The sequence below is a fragment of the Phymastichus coffea genome, unplaced genomic scaffold, assembly GCF_024137745.1.
Source record: "Phymastichus coffea isolate CEN01 unplaced genomic scaffold, Cenicafe_Pcof_1.1 PCOF00118, whole genome shotgun sequence".
In the NCBI taxonomy this organism is placed as follows: domain Eukaryota; kingdom Metazoa; phylum Arthropoda; class Insecta; order Hymenoptera; family Eulophidae; genus Phymastichus; species Phymastichus coffea.
In genome coordinates, this window is record NW_026706929.1 from 226,835 (window position 1) to 242,462 (window position 15,628).

The 15,628-nt window shown below is 52.6% G+C and overlaps 1 protein-coding gene across 1 annotated transcript in view; it reads left to right on the top strand.

Moving 5' to 3' along the window:
- The window catches only part of LOC131670996 (neuroligin-4, X-linked-like), a 70,627-nt gene that overhangs the window by 46,384 nt on the left and 8,615 nt on the right, over positions 1–15,628 (top strand). Inside the window, exons 2-5 of the mRNA XM_058947087.1 lie at positions 2,822–3,230; positions 8,614–8,911; positions 12,985–13,137; positions 13,813–14,016. Of these exons, the coding sequence (XP_058803070.1) occupies positions 3,030–3,230; positions 8,614–8,911; positions 12,985–13,137; positions 13,813–14,016 (856 nt within the window). The 5' untranslated portion in view covers positions 2,822–3,029. The remainder of the gene's footprint in view (positions 1–2,821; positions 3,231–8,613; positions 8,912–12,984; positions 13,138–13,812; positions 14,017–15,628) is intronic.

Consider the following 15,628-nt stretch of genomic DNA (forward strand, 5'->3'; position numbering starts at 1 on the left):
CCACGCGCGCAAATTTATTTGCCGACAGGCCACTAATTAACTCGGCTGTGAAAGATCGCTACACTTCAGTTTTTCTTGCGCGTTGGCCGACAGCTTTTAGTCATAATTACGAGAACGGGGCTGTTTGTTCCGACGCTACGCAAGTGAATGTAAACATCATTACATTATGGCACTGCCAAGCCGAGCGTACTTGTCGTGTCTTTATATTCTAAAAATTTCGCGGCACTGGCGAGCACTTCTACTCAACGAAACGTAAATTTATCACTGAAATTCATTTTGCAAGGCTTTACAAATAAACTACACTCTGATATGCGGCTGTACTTTCAAAACATTCGAGTCGATGTGACTACAAATTGCACCACGGAAAACTGCTTTGACGAGTTTTTTTTCGCTCGCAAAGAAGCGACTAATTACAAGCTTTCCTTACCTTGGAAGTTTAAAAAAGGTCACTCAAATTAATACGAGAGTTGGCTACGCGGTCGATATAGTCTCATATGCCACTTAAAAAATTTGTCATTTTTATAGCAAACTTCATTTGCAGCAATTTGCTCGAGGTAAATCGATCGGATTTGCACGTTGCGTTAGATATAGTTAATTTCACAGCAATCCCGCAAGCTTATCTCGATGAATTATTGACACCATCTGATCTGCACGATTGCATATAAATAAACACACTGGGAACTCATTGAGGTGGTGGAATAATCGGCAGATGTACGCAACAAGCGTAATGCCCGCCAGTGGCGTAATTATCAGAAGTGCAGTGTGAAACTGTAAGGCAATCGGTCGAAAAACAGTGCAGACTCAAGCTGGGTGAAGTGAATGGAGATTAGCGCGCTCGATATTGCCGCAACCACATATCCATTTCAAACTATTATAAGAGCTCTCTCTCTCTCTCTCTCTCTCGCTCTATCTATCTATCAGCGTCATCATTCCGACATCTTGCTCTCCGCTGCTAGCTATCTCATCCGCGTGCTGCTGACGGCTTCCATCCAGCCAGCGATCGCGCTTCGATATCACTCGAATCTACTCGAATAACGCTCTCCAGCAAATTGTACGGGCTCTAGCGGCGCCGCGACCTTTACGATTTTCTTTTTACACCCTTTTTGCCCCTTCACTTCGACGCCGCAGTCGCGTTTTCTCCTCGTAGGCTCGGATCGTAATAATAATACACCAAGTATACGTTTGCGGGAATTGTCATCAGGTGCGGCCCGGCGAACGAGCGGCAAAGCGCGAGCGAGCGAACTAAGTTTACACCGACTTATACGCGAGCAGCCGCGACAGTTCTGACTCACTTTCGCCAAGTTGCGCGGCGGCGGCTGCCGCGTCGTCGACGACGCGAAGCTTTCTTCTCCGAGCCATCGCGGAACTGGATCCGAGAGAAGTTAGCCGAGACTCCGAGGATTAAAGCTGCCGCTCCACTGGATAATATTTTCTTCGTCCTATTTCACCGGGGGCAAGCTCTTCGCAATCTTTGCGCGCTTCGCCTGACAGCTGGATTCAGCTGTTTGTTTGTCGCGTCGCTGACGGCCGCGATGTTTTTCGCAAGCTGCCGCCGCGGCTGATCAAAGACGCGCGTCGTAGCTCGCGGAAAGCACTTCTTGCGTAGAGTTGATCAGCTCAGTGCTACTGAATCGTGGCTCGGAGAGAACGGTCCGGAAAAACAAGTAACGAATTAGGAAAGAAACACCGGGTACTATCGGAATTACTCGAAAGAGGTAGAGAGAGAGAGAGAAAAGTAGCGAGGTGGAATGACAAAAAGGACAGTTATAGCAGGCAGCAGTAGTGCGGAGAAGGGCGAGAATGGCACTAAAGGCGAAGAAACTCCTGTTTTTCTCGATTTGCATCGAGCGAGAATGACTGTTGGCACTTGCTTGCCGAGAGGAGCTCGCGGCCCCTCTATGATTATACGGGACGACGGCGAACTTTCTCCTTTGGCGCGCCGAAGTTTTATATACCCGGGCGCTCTCGCGAGAAAAGCAGTCGCGCGCGGCGGCCCCGTTCAGAAACGACCGGCGGCGGCGGCGGCGGCGGCGACGGCGCGCTCGCGAACGACTTCATCTTGGAAAAGCTCTTTTTCAGCCTTCGAATTAAAGCGTGCGCGCAGACTTACTAGCTGCGACTTTTGCCCCTACGTAGCTATAGTATACGCGCCGCAGCCGAGCTAAATTAGCTCTCGCACCGACTGATTAAAGACTCGCGCTTGTTACGCCCTTTTCGTCCGTCGGCGCGCCTATTATTATCGTTATTGTGCGCAGCTGTCCGACTCGCTTTCGCAAAGCGGCGACCCTTGGCTGGTTGCTGCTGATTTATTCGCCGGCTCTCCGCGATATACATATGCATATATATATATATACATCGCGAATGATTAATGCGCGCGTTTAGCGCTGCCAAATGATTAGCTCGCTTCGGCAACTCGATTCCAGCATTAGAGTCGACCTCTTCGATCGCGATATCGCACACTTCGAATGCTCCACACACGCGTACGTTGATTATTCTTCGCGCAACTCGCGAGCTGGCTCTCGACGAGTAAGTAGCTCTGCTAATGCGATGATCCCGACTAGCTAATTAGCTGACAATGTAGTTTGACAAAGTTGCCAAGAGATTAAGCAACTTGAGCGACGCGAGGATCTTCGCGAAAGATATATAAGCAGCTTTCTTCCTTGGGACTAGCGGGCTTGGGACTAGTACTTTAAGCGCAAATCCCGTCTGCCGGCAATCTCGCGAAGTGTCGAAGGAAATGCAACGTCCATCAGCAACAGCAGCAGCAGCAGCAGCAGCTTTCCGTCGACAAAGCAGTGACGCGCTTGTCTGTGCATTGCAGGTATCGGCGTCATCAGCGCCAGCGTCATCGCGGATATTAAAAGGCCGCGAGGCGAGCGCAGCGGCAATCAAGGCACGGAGGAAGAGACAGCCAGCGCAAAGAAGGAAGGGGCGAGCCAGGCAGAGGCGAGCGGGCGCGAGTGATGCAGCCGAGGTGAGGGCCGAGGGCTGGATCGATATGGTGTTGTCGCTGACCGGCGGATGCCGTGATGCCCTTGCGATGCCGCCGGCCTCCGCCCTGGGCGCAACTGCTCGTGCTCGCGCTCTCGTCGATCGTCGCCGCCGGCGCGCGGGCCGCCCAGCCGGCCTCGCCGCCGCCGCCACCGCCGCCCTCTGCGCAGCAGCCGGCCACGCGCTACGCCTCCAGGATCGTCGAGACCAAGCAAGGACAGATTCGCGGCATCCTCCAGGTAACTGCGCCGATCGGCATCGGTAGGCCCGATCTCTCTTGATCACGCCGGGCTCTCGGCACGTCGTGCGCTTCGGCTAGCGCGCTCTGCTCGCCGTTGGATACGAGCTCGTCGAACGATTGCTTGGCCGCGGGCCGCTTCTGTGTGTTGTTGTATTTCCATTAGCCATTCGGCAGACCACGAATGCGCTTTTAAACTTATTGAAAATCGACGGAATCCAAGAGTGTACTCGTATACTCGATGCGCGTATTTTTGAAATATCGTAGTAACCAGCGCACGGCGCGGAGCGAGAATGCATAAAAGCCGAGCGTGGCCGCGTATAAAATAGCGGACTGCAGCTCGGCCGTATCGCGTGTCAAACGAATCGAAAATGAAAATCGCATGATCGCGCGCATAATGCAGCCCGCTGACTGCGCCCGAGGAATCGATAGCGCGCGCCAGGTCGAGCGCCGGCATAAATGTTTACGGGTAGACGTGCGGCGCGGCGAGGAGTATTTATGAAAAGGGCTGCACAGAGATGCGCCCGGACGATGTTTGCAGGCTGCGGGCGCGCCTGTGGGCCGGAATCCCGCAAACGCCGATCAATTGTAAAATAGATTGATATTTCTGGGCGCAGCGCGTTAATCCCCCCCTTCCCCTTCCTCCTTCCCCTCACCTCCTCCCTCAACAGGCTCGCGGCGCACTCGCGTTCGACCATTCCACGATGACTATTGGAGTCCGACTTGGCGCGGACCACCTGGTTAGCCCCGGCATTCGCGCGCCCGCTCTCCCGTTCGCGTAATTGTCAGCGTTATTGCGATGTGACGAGTCGCTCGCTGGCTCGCCCGGCTTTCTTCTGTCCGCGAGCGCGCGCGTATCGATCAGCCCCTCGGCCGCCTGATCAATAGTTACGAGCGCGCGACCTCTCCGAGGGCAATTCGTGCGCGCCTCGACACGTGTACAGCGCGCCGCGATTCGCCGACGAACGCGCCTGTTTGAAGAAGACTCGCCGCGTAATTGCCAAACGAGCGCGGCCGCGCCATTAGTCGGCATTTTCCAGCTGGAGCCCCGATAATTTCCAGATAATGCCCATTGTGCGGGCGCGCGCACTGACAGAACTGATGCACGTTCTGACGATACATTTTTAACCGGCCAACAATGCCCGAATAATCTCTCTCTCTCTCCAAGTGCTGACAAACAGCGACGACTGGGCAATTTGATTAATGCGTCGACATCCGCTATCGATTGGCGCGCGCGTACGTGCACGCGCGGCCAAATGCCGCCACTCTTTTGACGCCGCGCGCGCTGCGGAATTATCGCCCCGCCGGCCCGGTAATTACGAAAGATGGATTTGCGCGCGCGCGCCGGATATAAACAGCCCTCCTCGTCGAGACAAATCAGGTGATTCACGCCCCGGCGATCAATCATGCATTAGGCTAAATTCAACTGTTCCCGCGCGCCCAAATGCTTCTCGCGCTTGCACCGCCGCGCCTTTGCCTCGGCTTCAAATATTCATCACAGTAATGTCGTTCTACAGTACAGTTTTAGGGTAACCCAATCCTGGATGTACTGCAATAGTGCGAAGTACAGTTTGCAATTATTGAAGAACTGCTTTCGTCGCCGTCACCGAAAGTTTTAATTCAAAGGGACACGCGTCGCAGTTGAGTAAAGTTCGATGATACGCCAACGGCTGACAATAATCCTCGCTGTTATAGTCAACACAAGTTTTTCGTTATGCATTCGAACATCCACTATGTTTGCGTTATTGTACGACCGAGTGATTCGGTCATTCATTCATACTGTTACATTCTGTACGTGATGCTCATCTCAATTGAACGCTATTTCTTACCACACGTGCAGCTTGTATTATTCGAGCGATACAGCCAAAAAACAAAGCGCAAGATTCGTTATTGAACGGCCATTTCGTAAGTCACAACACGAAGGCGAAAGGCGCGACAACCGTTTCGAGAAAGGTCGAAAGCATCGCCGGGGCTGGACAAGGGCGAAAAGTATAAGAGAGCGTGGACATTATTAAAACGGCATACTATCCGCTTAATAACATCCGATGCGCGGGAGGCAGGGTTGTGAACTGAGGGGGTGGCAGAAAGGAGGGGGACAGAGGGATATTGGATTAACGATGAAAAAGTTGAGTGTCGGTTGCATAATCTTGGCAGTCGGCCAGCGATGATTAACCGCGTCGCCTGTATAATTTTTCGCGCGCAGCCGGCATAATAAGAAGACCGAGGCGGTGACTGCGATCAATCGCGCGCGCGCGCGCGTCCGACGCGCCGAACATCAATTACACCTAATTGATATTCACGCGGCGAGCGGCCGCGCGGCCCATTGACGTTTCGGCCGCCTCGTCCGTCAGCCGTCGGCCAAATGGCTTCCGCTCTCGTGGCCCTCCCTCGCTGACGTTTCGTGCCAAGTGCGTGTGCGTATTACATGGGCCACGTCGCCTGCTAAATATTCCATACATTATTTGCGGGGCCGCCGTCGCCGGCTTTGCGCAGTGCTACGTGCCGCCGTCATCCGCGCCGCGACGAATTTATGGCTGACCAGATATTGAGCTTTTTATTGGCTCACTTTTCCAATGCCACATCGGAGCTTGATTCGCTCTCGAAAGGGCACGTACTTCGGCCCACATCCGATCGAACCCCGCGGCGACTTTTGCCCGGCCACGAATATATATTTACTCGATTTCAGTCGCACATTATATTTCCGAAATGAAACCGACGGGTATTATTTTTCAAAGCTCGACTCGGCTTCTCGAAGACCTCGCGGGATAAGGAAGGGACGCTCGAAAATGAGAATTGGAAAACTTGAGCTCTAGAGGAAATGATAAAATTTGTTGCTCAAGTTAAAGAAGTGCATGCTTCGGCAAGCCCCTGCACATCCGATTGAATTTTAAACGCGCGTTGAAGTTTGAAAGAAAGGTCATGAAAAATTTAAAGTCATTTGCGAAGCTAAGGCCGAAGCTTTACCTTGGCAAACTCCTCTAAAGACACGGCATTACTTTTGAAAGGTCTTCCCAGTAGAAGCACGGCCGACGACTGTCGTGGTAATAATCAGTCGAGCAAAAGTCAGTGCAGGCATTGGCAGGAGTAGCGCCAAGGTGGTATCGCAAGCCCATCCGGGCAGAAAACAGCAGCGAAGGGAGACAGAGCGAGCGACGATAATCTCTGTAAGCAAGGGGCTCGCGTGGCCGCTGCTGGCCACTGTCCGAAGCGTTTGTCGGTGACGTTCGTTCGCGCGCGCTGGCCGAAGCGTTTCGCCCCCGAACAAACGTTTGTCTCGCGCCGCGCGAGTTTCCAAACTGAATAAAAGCGGTCGACGCAGAGTCCCCAGCTCCGGTAAACTTTTAGCCAAACAATGTCCAACTTTGCCCGGTCGCACGTCCAATTTATAGATGTAGCAGTACTGATTAAGTAAGCAAACGGCGGAAGCGTACGCGGCGTCCATTGATGCCCGCCGAAGATTTCGCTCGATTTTTCAAAAGCGCGAACGTGGCACCGGTTCAAATGACCGATCACAGGCAAGCGAACAACGACCACAGGTCAGAGAACTGATTCGTTCGGCGAGCGCGATACTTGATTAAGCCGCTGCCTTGGCCCATTAGACAGCCAGCAGGTAGCCTTTGACGTTTGCTACGGCGGTAATACCCTTAATTATGTACTATTATCCGCGGACGCGAGCGCGCGCTTTGATTGGGGGCTTAGAGGGACGCAGCGGGCCGCAGCGGGCCGCAGCGGGCGTCCATTTGTCCGTAAGAATTCGCTCTGTGGGGTTTGGCGATGCCCTCGATGCGCGCTCGCGATCGATGGATCGCCAAAGCCAGCCGAACGCTCGAGACTGGTCGTCAATTTTAATTCGCAGCGGTGCGCGCTGGCGTTTATTAAAGCTCTCGGAATACTGCGCTCGACGGTCGACGGACGAGGCGGCGGCGCTAAGGGTCGCTCGCGATAAGGGATTACGGTCACGCGCGGCCCTTCGATTGATTCCCCGGATGAAATCGTCGGCGCATAAAGAGACGCCGCAGCAGCGCGCAGGGCGAAATTATAATAACTCCCAGCCGTCGTCGCCGCGCCTCTCGTCGCGCCACTCGTCGCGCATGCTCGGCACGTTTGTGCGCGCCGTATTATTTTATTTCGGAGCCTGGCTGCGCTCCTTGTCCGCCGATATTTATGCCGCGCGGTACTGCGTTTTATGCTGATGAGCGTCCTTTATGCTCGCGCTATCGCGGCCGCGCCTGTGAATGATGGCTCGGACGGCATTTCGGCGAGTCGCCGAATTGTCCGGCCCGAGCTTGATTTCTCAGGTCCGCGGCTAGAGCCGTTTGCGCCAGCGAGGGCCGAGCTCGCGCTCTTATCGGCGAGCTCTAGTCGGTGCGGTCGGCAAGCCGGCGCCGCGGCAAAAGTTTGCGCCGGGCAAACTCGCGCGCCCGCGCACTCCAGGCCCACTTGATTCGCCAAAATATAATCGCGTTTGGCCCGTTCTCGCGAATAATTTACCAGCTTGCACTGCGCACATCCGCGCACATTCGCGCGGTAATCAAATCAGCCGGCATTTGTGCAAACGGAGAATCGCGCGGCGCGCTAGCTTTGCGAGTTTCTCGTATTATCTACGTGGGAGCTCGGTCTTTTTTCTCCCTCGATTTTCCGTTGAGAGCCGGGCGCTGTCTCTCCGCTCTACATTATGTATAAACTCGACGGGCCGAATATTTTTACAACGCGAGCGAGAGCTGGATTCCAGGTTGGCGTGCGGTCGGACAATCCCTCGCCCTCCATCGGCAACTCGATATTTCGGCGTTCTCTCTCGTGCTATATTCCGCCGGTATAAAAATATGCATTAAAGCCAAATGTACGAGGGCTCTCGCAGTTAGTCTTTTCATAACGGATCTTTCGTGCGCTGCAAATACTTTCCTTTTTTCTGCGGCCTTCGCCGCTGAATGGTTATATTTAAGATCGCGCTGTAAAAAATGTATCCTGGCTTTTTCCTCCATTCAGAGTCACATTCAACGTGGCTATGAATTTTCGAAAAAGCTTTCTTTGTTCGATGCATTATATACGCGCGCATCGTTAAGAATTTACAATGACGTAAATTGGCGGCGCATGAAAAAGTTACAGCACTCGATGCAAACTTCGTGCCCGAGGTTTTGTTCGCTCCGATTCTGGACAACTTTTCTTTCTTTTCCTAACAAATAAATGTCTCTCTCGGTGCCAGTGCTTCGCTCGAATTTGACGACGTCGCCGAAAACGGAACACCGACGTAGCTACGGCGAAGAAAATCGGAAATGTAGGCGAGACAGTCGCCCCAGAGGCGAGTTTCGCGCGGCGTCGTCGGCGGATTGCTCGAAGCGGCACGCGAAGCCAGCAGCGGGCTCTGGATTACCGAACGATTGCAGGAGCTGAACAGCCAGCAGTTGGACCCGGTGGAGGTGTTCCGTGGGATCCCGTACGCGGCCGCCCCAGTGGGCGAGCTGCGCTTCCGGCCGGCCCAGGAGCCCGCGGAGTGGAAAGGCGTGAAGCGCGCCGACAGCTTCGGCCCGGCGTGCCCGCAAAAGCTGCCGGACATACGCAACGAGAGCGCCGCCCTGCAAGACATGCCGCTCGGCCGCTACAACCAGCTCGGCAGGCTCTTCAAGTTCCTCGGCCATCAGAGCGAGGACTGCCTCTACCTCAACCTCTACATTCCAGCCAGCGGTATGTTTCAGCTACTTCAAAGTCCGATCGGATTCGACCGAGCCGGCTCGACTCGATACTCGGGCTCCAGCGCCGGCTCGACTCGCTTACGTGCCTGGAATCCGCAAAGGCTCCTTTCTGCATCTCCGCCGCGCCACAATGACCCCTTCGCGCTTTCGCTCGCAGACCTCGTTGTACTCCTTACAACCGACTGTTTGCGCTTCTCTTTTCGCGCTCCCCGTCGCCTCCTCAATGGAGCTTTTCATAATTATACGCTGTAACTTCGTCCGCGACGAGCTAACGGCTGCGTTTGCCGCGCCTCAAAGCACCTCGAATTACGCTTGCTCGCGCATCATTGAAGAAAGCCGTGTGCGCAGGCAGGCGCTTTTTCACTTTGTGCCGAGGCGCACGGGCGACGAGCGTTGCGAGCGTTCAAGCTGATATTTACCCAGGCCGTGGGTGCAAAGTTGGCAGCCTCGGCCCACCAGCCTTCATAAAATCCAAAATCACATGCTCGAGCGGCTTGCGCCTTAACGAGTTTCTACAACAACTATCGTCCTGCGGGCGTGCGCGCAGCTGTTCGAGACGCAATATCAATCGAATATCACGCGGCGAACCTCTTCGTTCCACTGCTGCCATCGCCCCGCGCTGTACCACGTTAAGCCGAGCGGTCAGCTCTCGCTTTGAAAAAAGATCCACCCGGCCTTTGCGCAATTTTCGCCGCGCGCGACCATGTGCGTCGAGTTTTGCTTGGCAATTAGTTAATAACGGCTACTTTGTCGATGCTCGCGATCGCGGCTTTTAATTGCGCGGCTTTTTTCCCTTCTTTTCACCGCCGTCGTTCGAGGCTTTTTCACAGTAAACAGAGACTTCGTATTTGCATGTGTCATATATAGAGCGAGCGGAGAGTTTAATAGCTTCGCGAAGAACTTTGAGGATTCAAAACACTCGCGTGAAATCGTTCGGCTGACAGCCGCATATTTGGAATAACCGGCCTGTCTACAATGCACGTTCGGAAAAAGTAACGAAATTGAGGAGGCGACTCGGTGCAGCGCGATACACCCGCGCGAACGCGAATCGAATTCGGGCCGCGACCAATAAAACCCTCTCTAGCTGATGCGCTAATAGCTCCCTCCTCGAAAGAGCTTAAAGCGTTTGCGCATGCAGTGCGACGTCGCGAGTTACTGCGTGATTCGCTGCCTCTTTGCGCACTCGCAAATTCATCCGGGCTTTTTCTCTTTCCCCGAAAATTGTCGCGGCCTCTCTAGGATTAAACGAGTGATTTCGCTTTTTTACGTGAATTTACGCTTTTACCCGGCGATTGAATGTTTGCCACGAGTGAAATTCGGCGCTCAACGATTTTTTTGTTTTCAAATACGTTATCGTTGCACGAGCATTTAGCCAAACTTATTCCGCCGTATTCCATTGCTGCTCGCTGTCCAAGCTCGAATTTTTGTTGGCGTACAAGGCTATGTGAAACTCCACTTTTTTAGCGTGATCAATTATCTTCTACAATTTCATCACGGGCTCCAAAAGGTCAACATTTTATGGTTCGCGTTAAATAACATATGACCGTGAAGAATAATTCATTATCTGCGATTGATAGCCATGCTTTATAAGCCAAAGTCGAATAAGTAAAAACAGTCCGTATAAAAAATTAATCGATCGGTCGATGCTTTCAGCGCAACGAAATTCCAATCATTCAACGACTGGATGAATATTTGACGAGATGAAGGGTCAACGTTAATTAGATTTGGCAGCTAGCGACAGTGTTAAACGTCAATTACGAGCTTTGTGAATTTTATCTTTCCCGCGACAAGAATTTCTCTCCATCGAGCTCGTTCTTCGTTCGTTTTGCTTTGCACGTTACACACGGAGTTGCCACTGTGACGGCTTTGTGATCTGCGTCCATTAACAATGACGGCTTTTCAATAAAAGTCCGCGTAAACTTTGCCGAAATTGGGTGTAGCTATAGTAGTCGCCTTTTTCCGCAGCCGCGCTAACGAGAAACAACGTAGAGCAAGCTTCCAATTTATTTGGCAACACAGTGGATGGGAAGGTATTAGGTCTATAAATTACTTCGCTGCCTTTCATTCCCGCAATCGATGTTAACATTTTCCACCGGTGTCCATCAAGTCGAACGACGAATTGATTTATAAGCTTTTTTTTCCATATCACGCTGTTCACTCTTATTGTCAGCGTGCGCGCAGCATCTGCTGACCGCGCTGTATAATGAACAAATGTTTGGAATTCCAAAAAGTATTGAGATTGCCGCGAAGTCTAGGCTATGTCTCTTGATCGACTCCGCAGGGTATCAAATATCTAGCAGAAAAAGCCAATTATCGATAAAAAAAGAACACAGGAAAAGGCGCAATCGAGCGATGCATACATATATTGCTCTTTTTTCTCTGCAGCGTCGTTTCTTCGAGCTCTCCAAGCAGCAGCAAGATAAACTCGCGCTTTCGTTTCACATTGGCGTTTAATTGAATCAAAGCTGCCGTGGAAAAGGCGACCACCACGACGATCGGGCAAAAAGCAAGCGTCAGCTGGTGAAAGCCCCGCGTGGAGGAAAAGAGAAATAAGAGCGCAAGAAAAATCCTGGAGCTAAGCACCGGCGTTAACGCGAAAAATAGAAGGGCGCAGCTATACCGTTTGCCGCGAAACGTAAAATCTCATCGGTGAGCGGCGCGTTCGACTCGGCGGCGCGCGGTAATCCAGTGGCGCGCACTCGTGCACTGCGTTTCTTTTTTTCTCTCTTTTCGTTCGAGCGGCACCCATATTTCTTCGGTCTCGAAATTCGAGCGATCGCGCGCGAGAGAGAGAGAGAGAGAGAGACAGAGAGACAGAGAGAGAGTATCGTAACGAGGAAGTCGCTTAAGGGCTCGGCGCTTCGCACGCGCGTGTAAATTATCACCTTAATGAATTCTCGTATCGCTTGCAATTACGGCGGAGCAGCTCTCCCTCGGGCTAATTAAAAGGCCCAGCTGATTCGAAAGGGAGAGAAAGAGAGAGAGAGCCCCCCTCGGTGTTTTTCAGCCCGAAACTTTGGGAGGATATCGCTTATGAAGTAGTAATTAAAGGAGCATTCGCCGGAAGGATGACTAAGGCAAAGAGAGAAAGTAACAGGTCCTCTTTTCTTTCTTTTGTTTGGCTCCGTTAACGGACTTTTCTCCGTTTTCTTGCTGGAAATAATACTCTCCCTGGCTTGCTCTGCGATTGAAACTTTTCGGCGCTCTTGCGGCTTTCCTGCAATTATCCCTAATTGCTATCATTCAGATTTCTTCTCTCTTGCTCTTTTCCAGCCGCTTCTTCGCTCGCCATCGCATTCGACCATTTGGATGTTCTTCTAATAGCTCTCGAGTGAGGCTTATCAAATAACGCTCGACAACTCCCTTATCAAACTTATCAGTCGCTCGAAATAGAGATGCAATCGTCATCCGTAATTCTTTGCGATTAAGACCAGCGTTGATTCTTACGCAGTCGAAAGGAAATCTCGCGGTTGAAAACAGGACAGTTAAGTCGCGACTGAATCGAAACTTGTGCCTCGATTGATTTTCAAAGTTGCCGAGTGGTTTTTCGGCGCGTTTTCACTGGATCCCAACGATAGTCAAGAATGAGCACGAGGGAGGCCATGCCATAAATGCCATGAAAAGTGCTGCTCGCAGCAAGCTTGCGGCGAGTAGCAACAATCGCTAATTGCTCCCGGGTCCGCCAATAGCGCTCGTGCGCGTGTGCCGGTGGTCGGCTTAGCAAGTAGCGCCGGACGAAAAAGCCTTTCGCGCGAGCTGGCAACTACGTTACGCGTGTGCCGGCCAATCGGCCACTTAAAATTCCAGCTTGCGTTGCGAATGCAAAGTGGTTTTTTGCCGAGCGCGAAATAAGGGAGAGGGGGGTGTTTAATTTGAGAGGGCAGCCGGGGCCGGGCCGGGCATAACTAACGAGCTGCGCGCTGGCTCGGCAGGTTTTTCCAAGTTTCGGGCTCGCATGCATATTAAGCCGCAGCCGGGCTCCCGGCCGGCTAAGAATATCAAGCGCGATTTCCCGAAGGAGCGCGCGCGGCCCAAGTCGAGCGAGAGCTGTTGTGTTGGTTGCAGGTGCCCGTGGACTGGAGGCGCCCTACGCCGTGATGGTCTACGTGCACGGTGAGAGCTTCGAGTGGGGCAGCGGTGCCGTTTACGACGGCTCCGCACTCGCCAGCGCCGGGCACGTCATCGTCGCCACCCTCAACTATCGCCTTGGAATCCTCGGTACGTATGCGCGACCGCGCATCTCTTTACGATCGTCTAATTGCGCACGCGCAACTGGGCCGCGAGCGCGAGAATGGGAGTGCGAACGAGGGCGGAAGCCAACTCGCCCGCAACTCCTTTCCTCGCGATCGTTTCTTCGCGAGTATTGGTCGCGACCGAGCTCGGCTTGGCTCGGCTCGGCTCGGCTCGCACTTCCAACTTTTTATGCGTCTCAGCTCCGTTCTGCTCCAGCGATGGCCCCACCTTTTAATGCCTCTTTTAAATGTTCCGCCCAAGCACTTTCGTCATTTCCGCCAGTTTATCTTCCAATTTTTTCCAATTCTCCCTTACTTCTCTTTTCTCGCTTGTTCAATAGCGACTCGCTTCAGCTTACTCGACGGATGCCGCGCCAACATTTTATAAGTTTAAGCGTTGAATCAGGCGTTCAAGCAAATGCAGTTCCGCCACGACGCAACCTCACTTTGTTCCGTCAAATGCCCTAAAGAATTCCTGCACTGCAAGCGCAGGTCCGCTTAAGCCAGCGCGCGTTAATCGCGCCGTAACGAAATCCAAACTGCGCGAATCGACCGAGATCAGATGTCATTCGTCGAGCGCGAGTTTTCGAGTGCGAAACGAGGCGCGAGTGTAACCAGCTTTGCGAGGCGAAATAAACGAGGCGAACCGTGTGAACGGCAGGTTTCCTGAGGACGAGGCCGATAACGGAACATCCAGACTCGGCGTCGAGCGGCAATTGGGCGCTGTACGACATAGCGATGGGCCTGCGCTGGCTGCGGGAAAACATCGGCGCCTTCGGCGGCGACCCGACTCGCGTGACCATAGTCGGCCACGACACGGGCGCCGCCCTGGTGAATTACTTGCTGCTGGCGCCCTTCGGCAAAGGTAAGCCAAAACCCTTTTGTCTCTCGGCTACGGCTTTGCGCGACCCAGCGCTAGATGAGTTAATTATTCTCGGCCCCCGCGTAGCTAGAACCTGCCAACTGCTCCGCCGCTCTCTCAAAAGCGTACGTGCCACTAATTAAAAATTAGCCGGGGCTCTTTGTTCGCCGAAATGCTTTGTGAGAACCAACACACGGGAATTGAGACGCCGCTCGTTAGAGCTGTTTTGCCGGTCGGCGCTATTTGTTTGGCTTTCCGCTTTTCCTCCTTCCTTGCGCCATAGACAGCTCTCCTCTTCTTCTCTTTCTTCGCTGCTGTTGTTTTACCGGGGCTATCCGGCCTATCGCCAGCTTCCAAATGCCGCGATATTGATAATCCTAAAGAGTGCGCAAATATTTGGGATGGTAACAAATCGAATCCTTCCGATTCCCCTTGCTGTTGTCGTCTCGACGTATAGGAAAGTGCTGACGAGTCCGAAGGGCGAAAACAGCAGACGTTTCAATTATCAACGCTAACCATCAATCTCCGTTCTCATCTGCTTCGTCATCGCCCCAAAGAAATCAAACATTTCTTTTTGTTTAATCTTCATTAGAACTCGCAATATCGAGATGTGCAGGAGGAGAAAGAAAGAGAGAGAGAGAGAGAGAGAGAGAGAGAGAGAGAGAGAGAGACAGAGAGAGCCTGTCGTGGTCAATTCGTGATAAAGCGATCGCGCACGGAGCTTCCGCGGACTCGTTGAGCCGTCGCCGATTGACACGTACTTCCTTCCCATTCAGTAGCTATTTTTCCGCGGTGTTGACAAACATTTATACAGTACAGACGTTCCTCTCGGATCATTAACCGAAGCGACTAGCAGCTAGCGAGTTGAACTTTTTGCCGACTGATTAATTGCTTCAAGCCGTCAAATCAGAACGTCTAGCTTTCCGCCCTTGCTACGTGACAAATCGTTTCTTTACTCACAGCATGTTTTCTTGCCCGTGACCTCTTTACCAGTGCCACTCTATACCACGACTGTATCAGGCGCGGAGCGGCTTGCGGAGGAAAAAGAGCGCTCGCTCTTCAACCTCGGCATCTGTTCTTTTCGCTAAAAGCTCCTTCCGCGAGCGTCGAGATCAGCGTTATCCCCCGCCCTAGACGCGCTTTTCCCCACTCATTTGAATTACATGCGGCATAAGCCTGACGCTTCCCCGGCTATGAAACCATTATGAATAAGTCATCAATCTCCTTTTCAAATTGTATCAAGCGCTCGGTGCCCTTGTTGGAGCTTCTTCGTTACTTACGACGTCGAAACATTCGAACTCGATCAAAATACTCGATTGGCGGCGCTAGTCCACTTGTTGAAAGAACAGCGACAGCTTTTCGAATTTGCGCTTGTCGATTTGTTTTCCAGAGCCGTCGAAACCCAACCCCATAGGAATCGCGAGCTCCGTAAATGTTTGCGGCAGGCGTCGTTACAACAGACCTTTCAAAAATAAGACTGCAGGTGAAAGATCGCGGCTCGTAAGGCGTCAAATCCAGAAATAACTGGCGAACAGTGGCGCGCCCAAGCGAAAGAAAAGCTTCGTTCTCCGGGCTACGTAAGTGATAGATTGGGCTGCGAGTAAAAACCGGACAG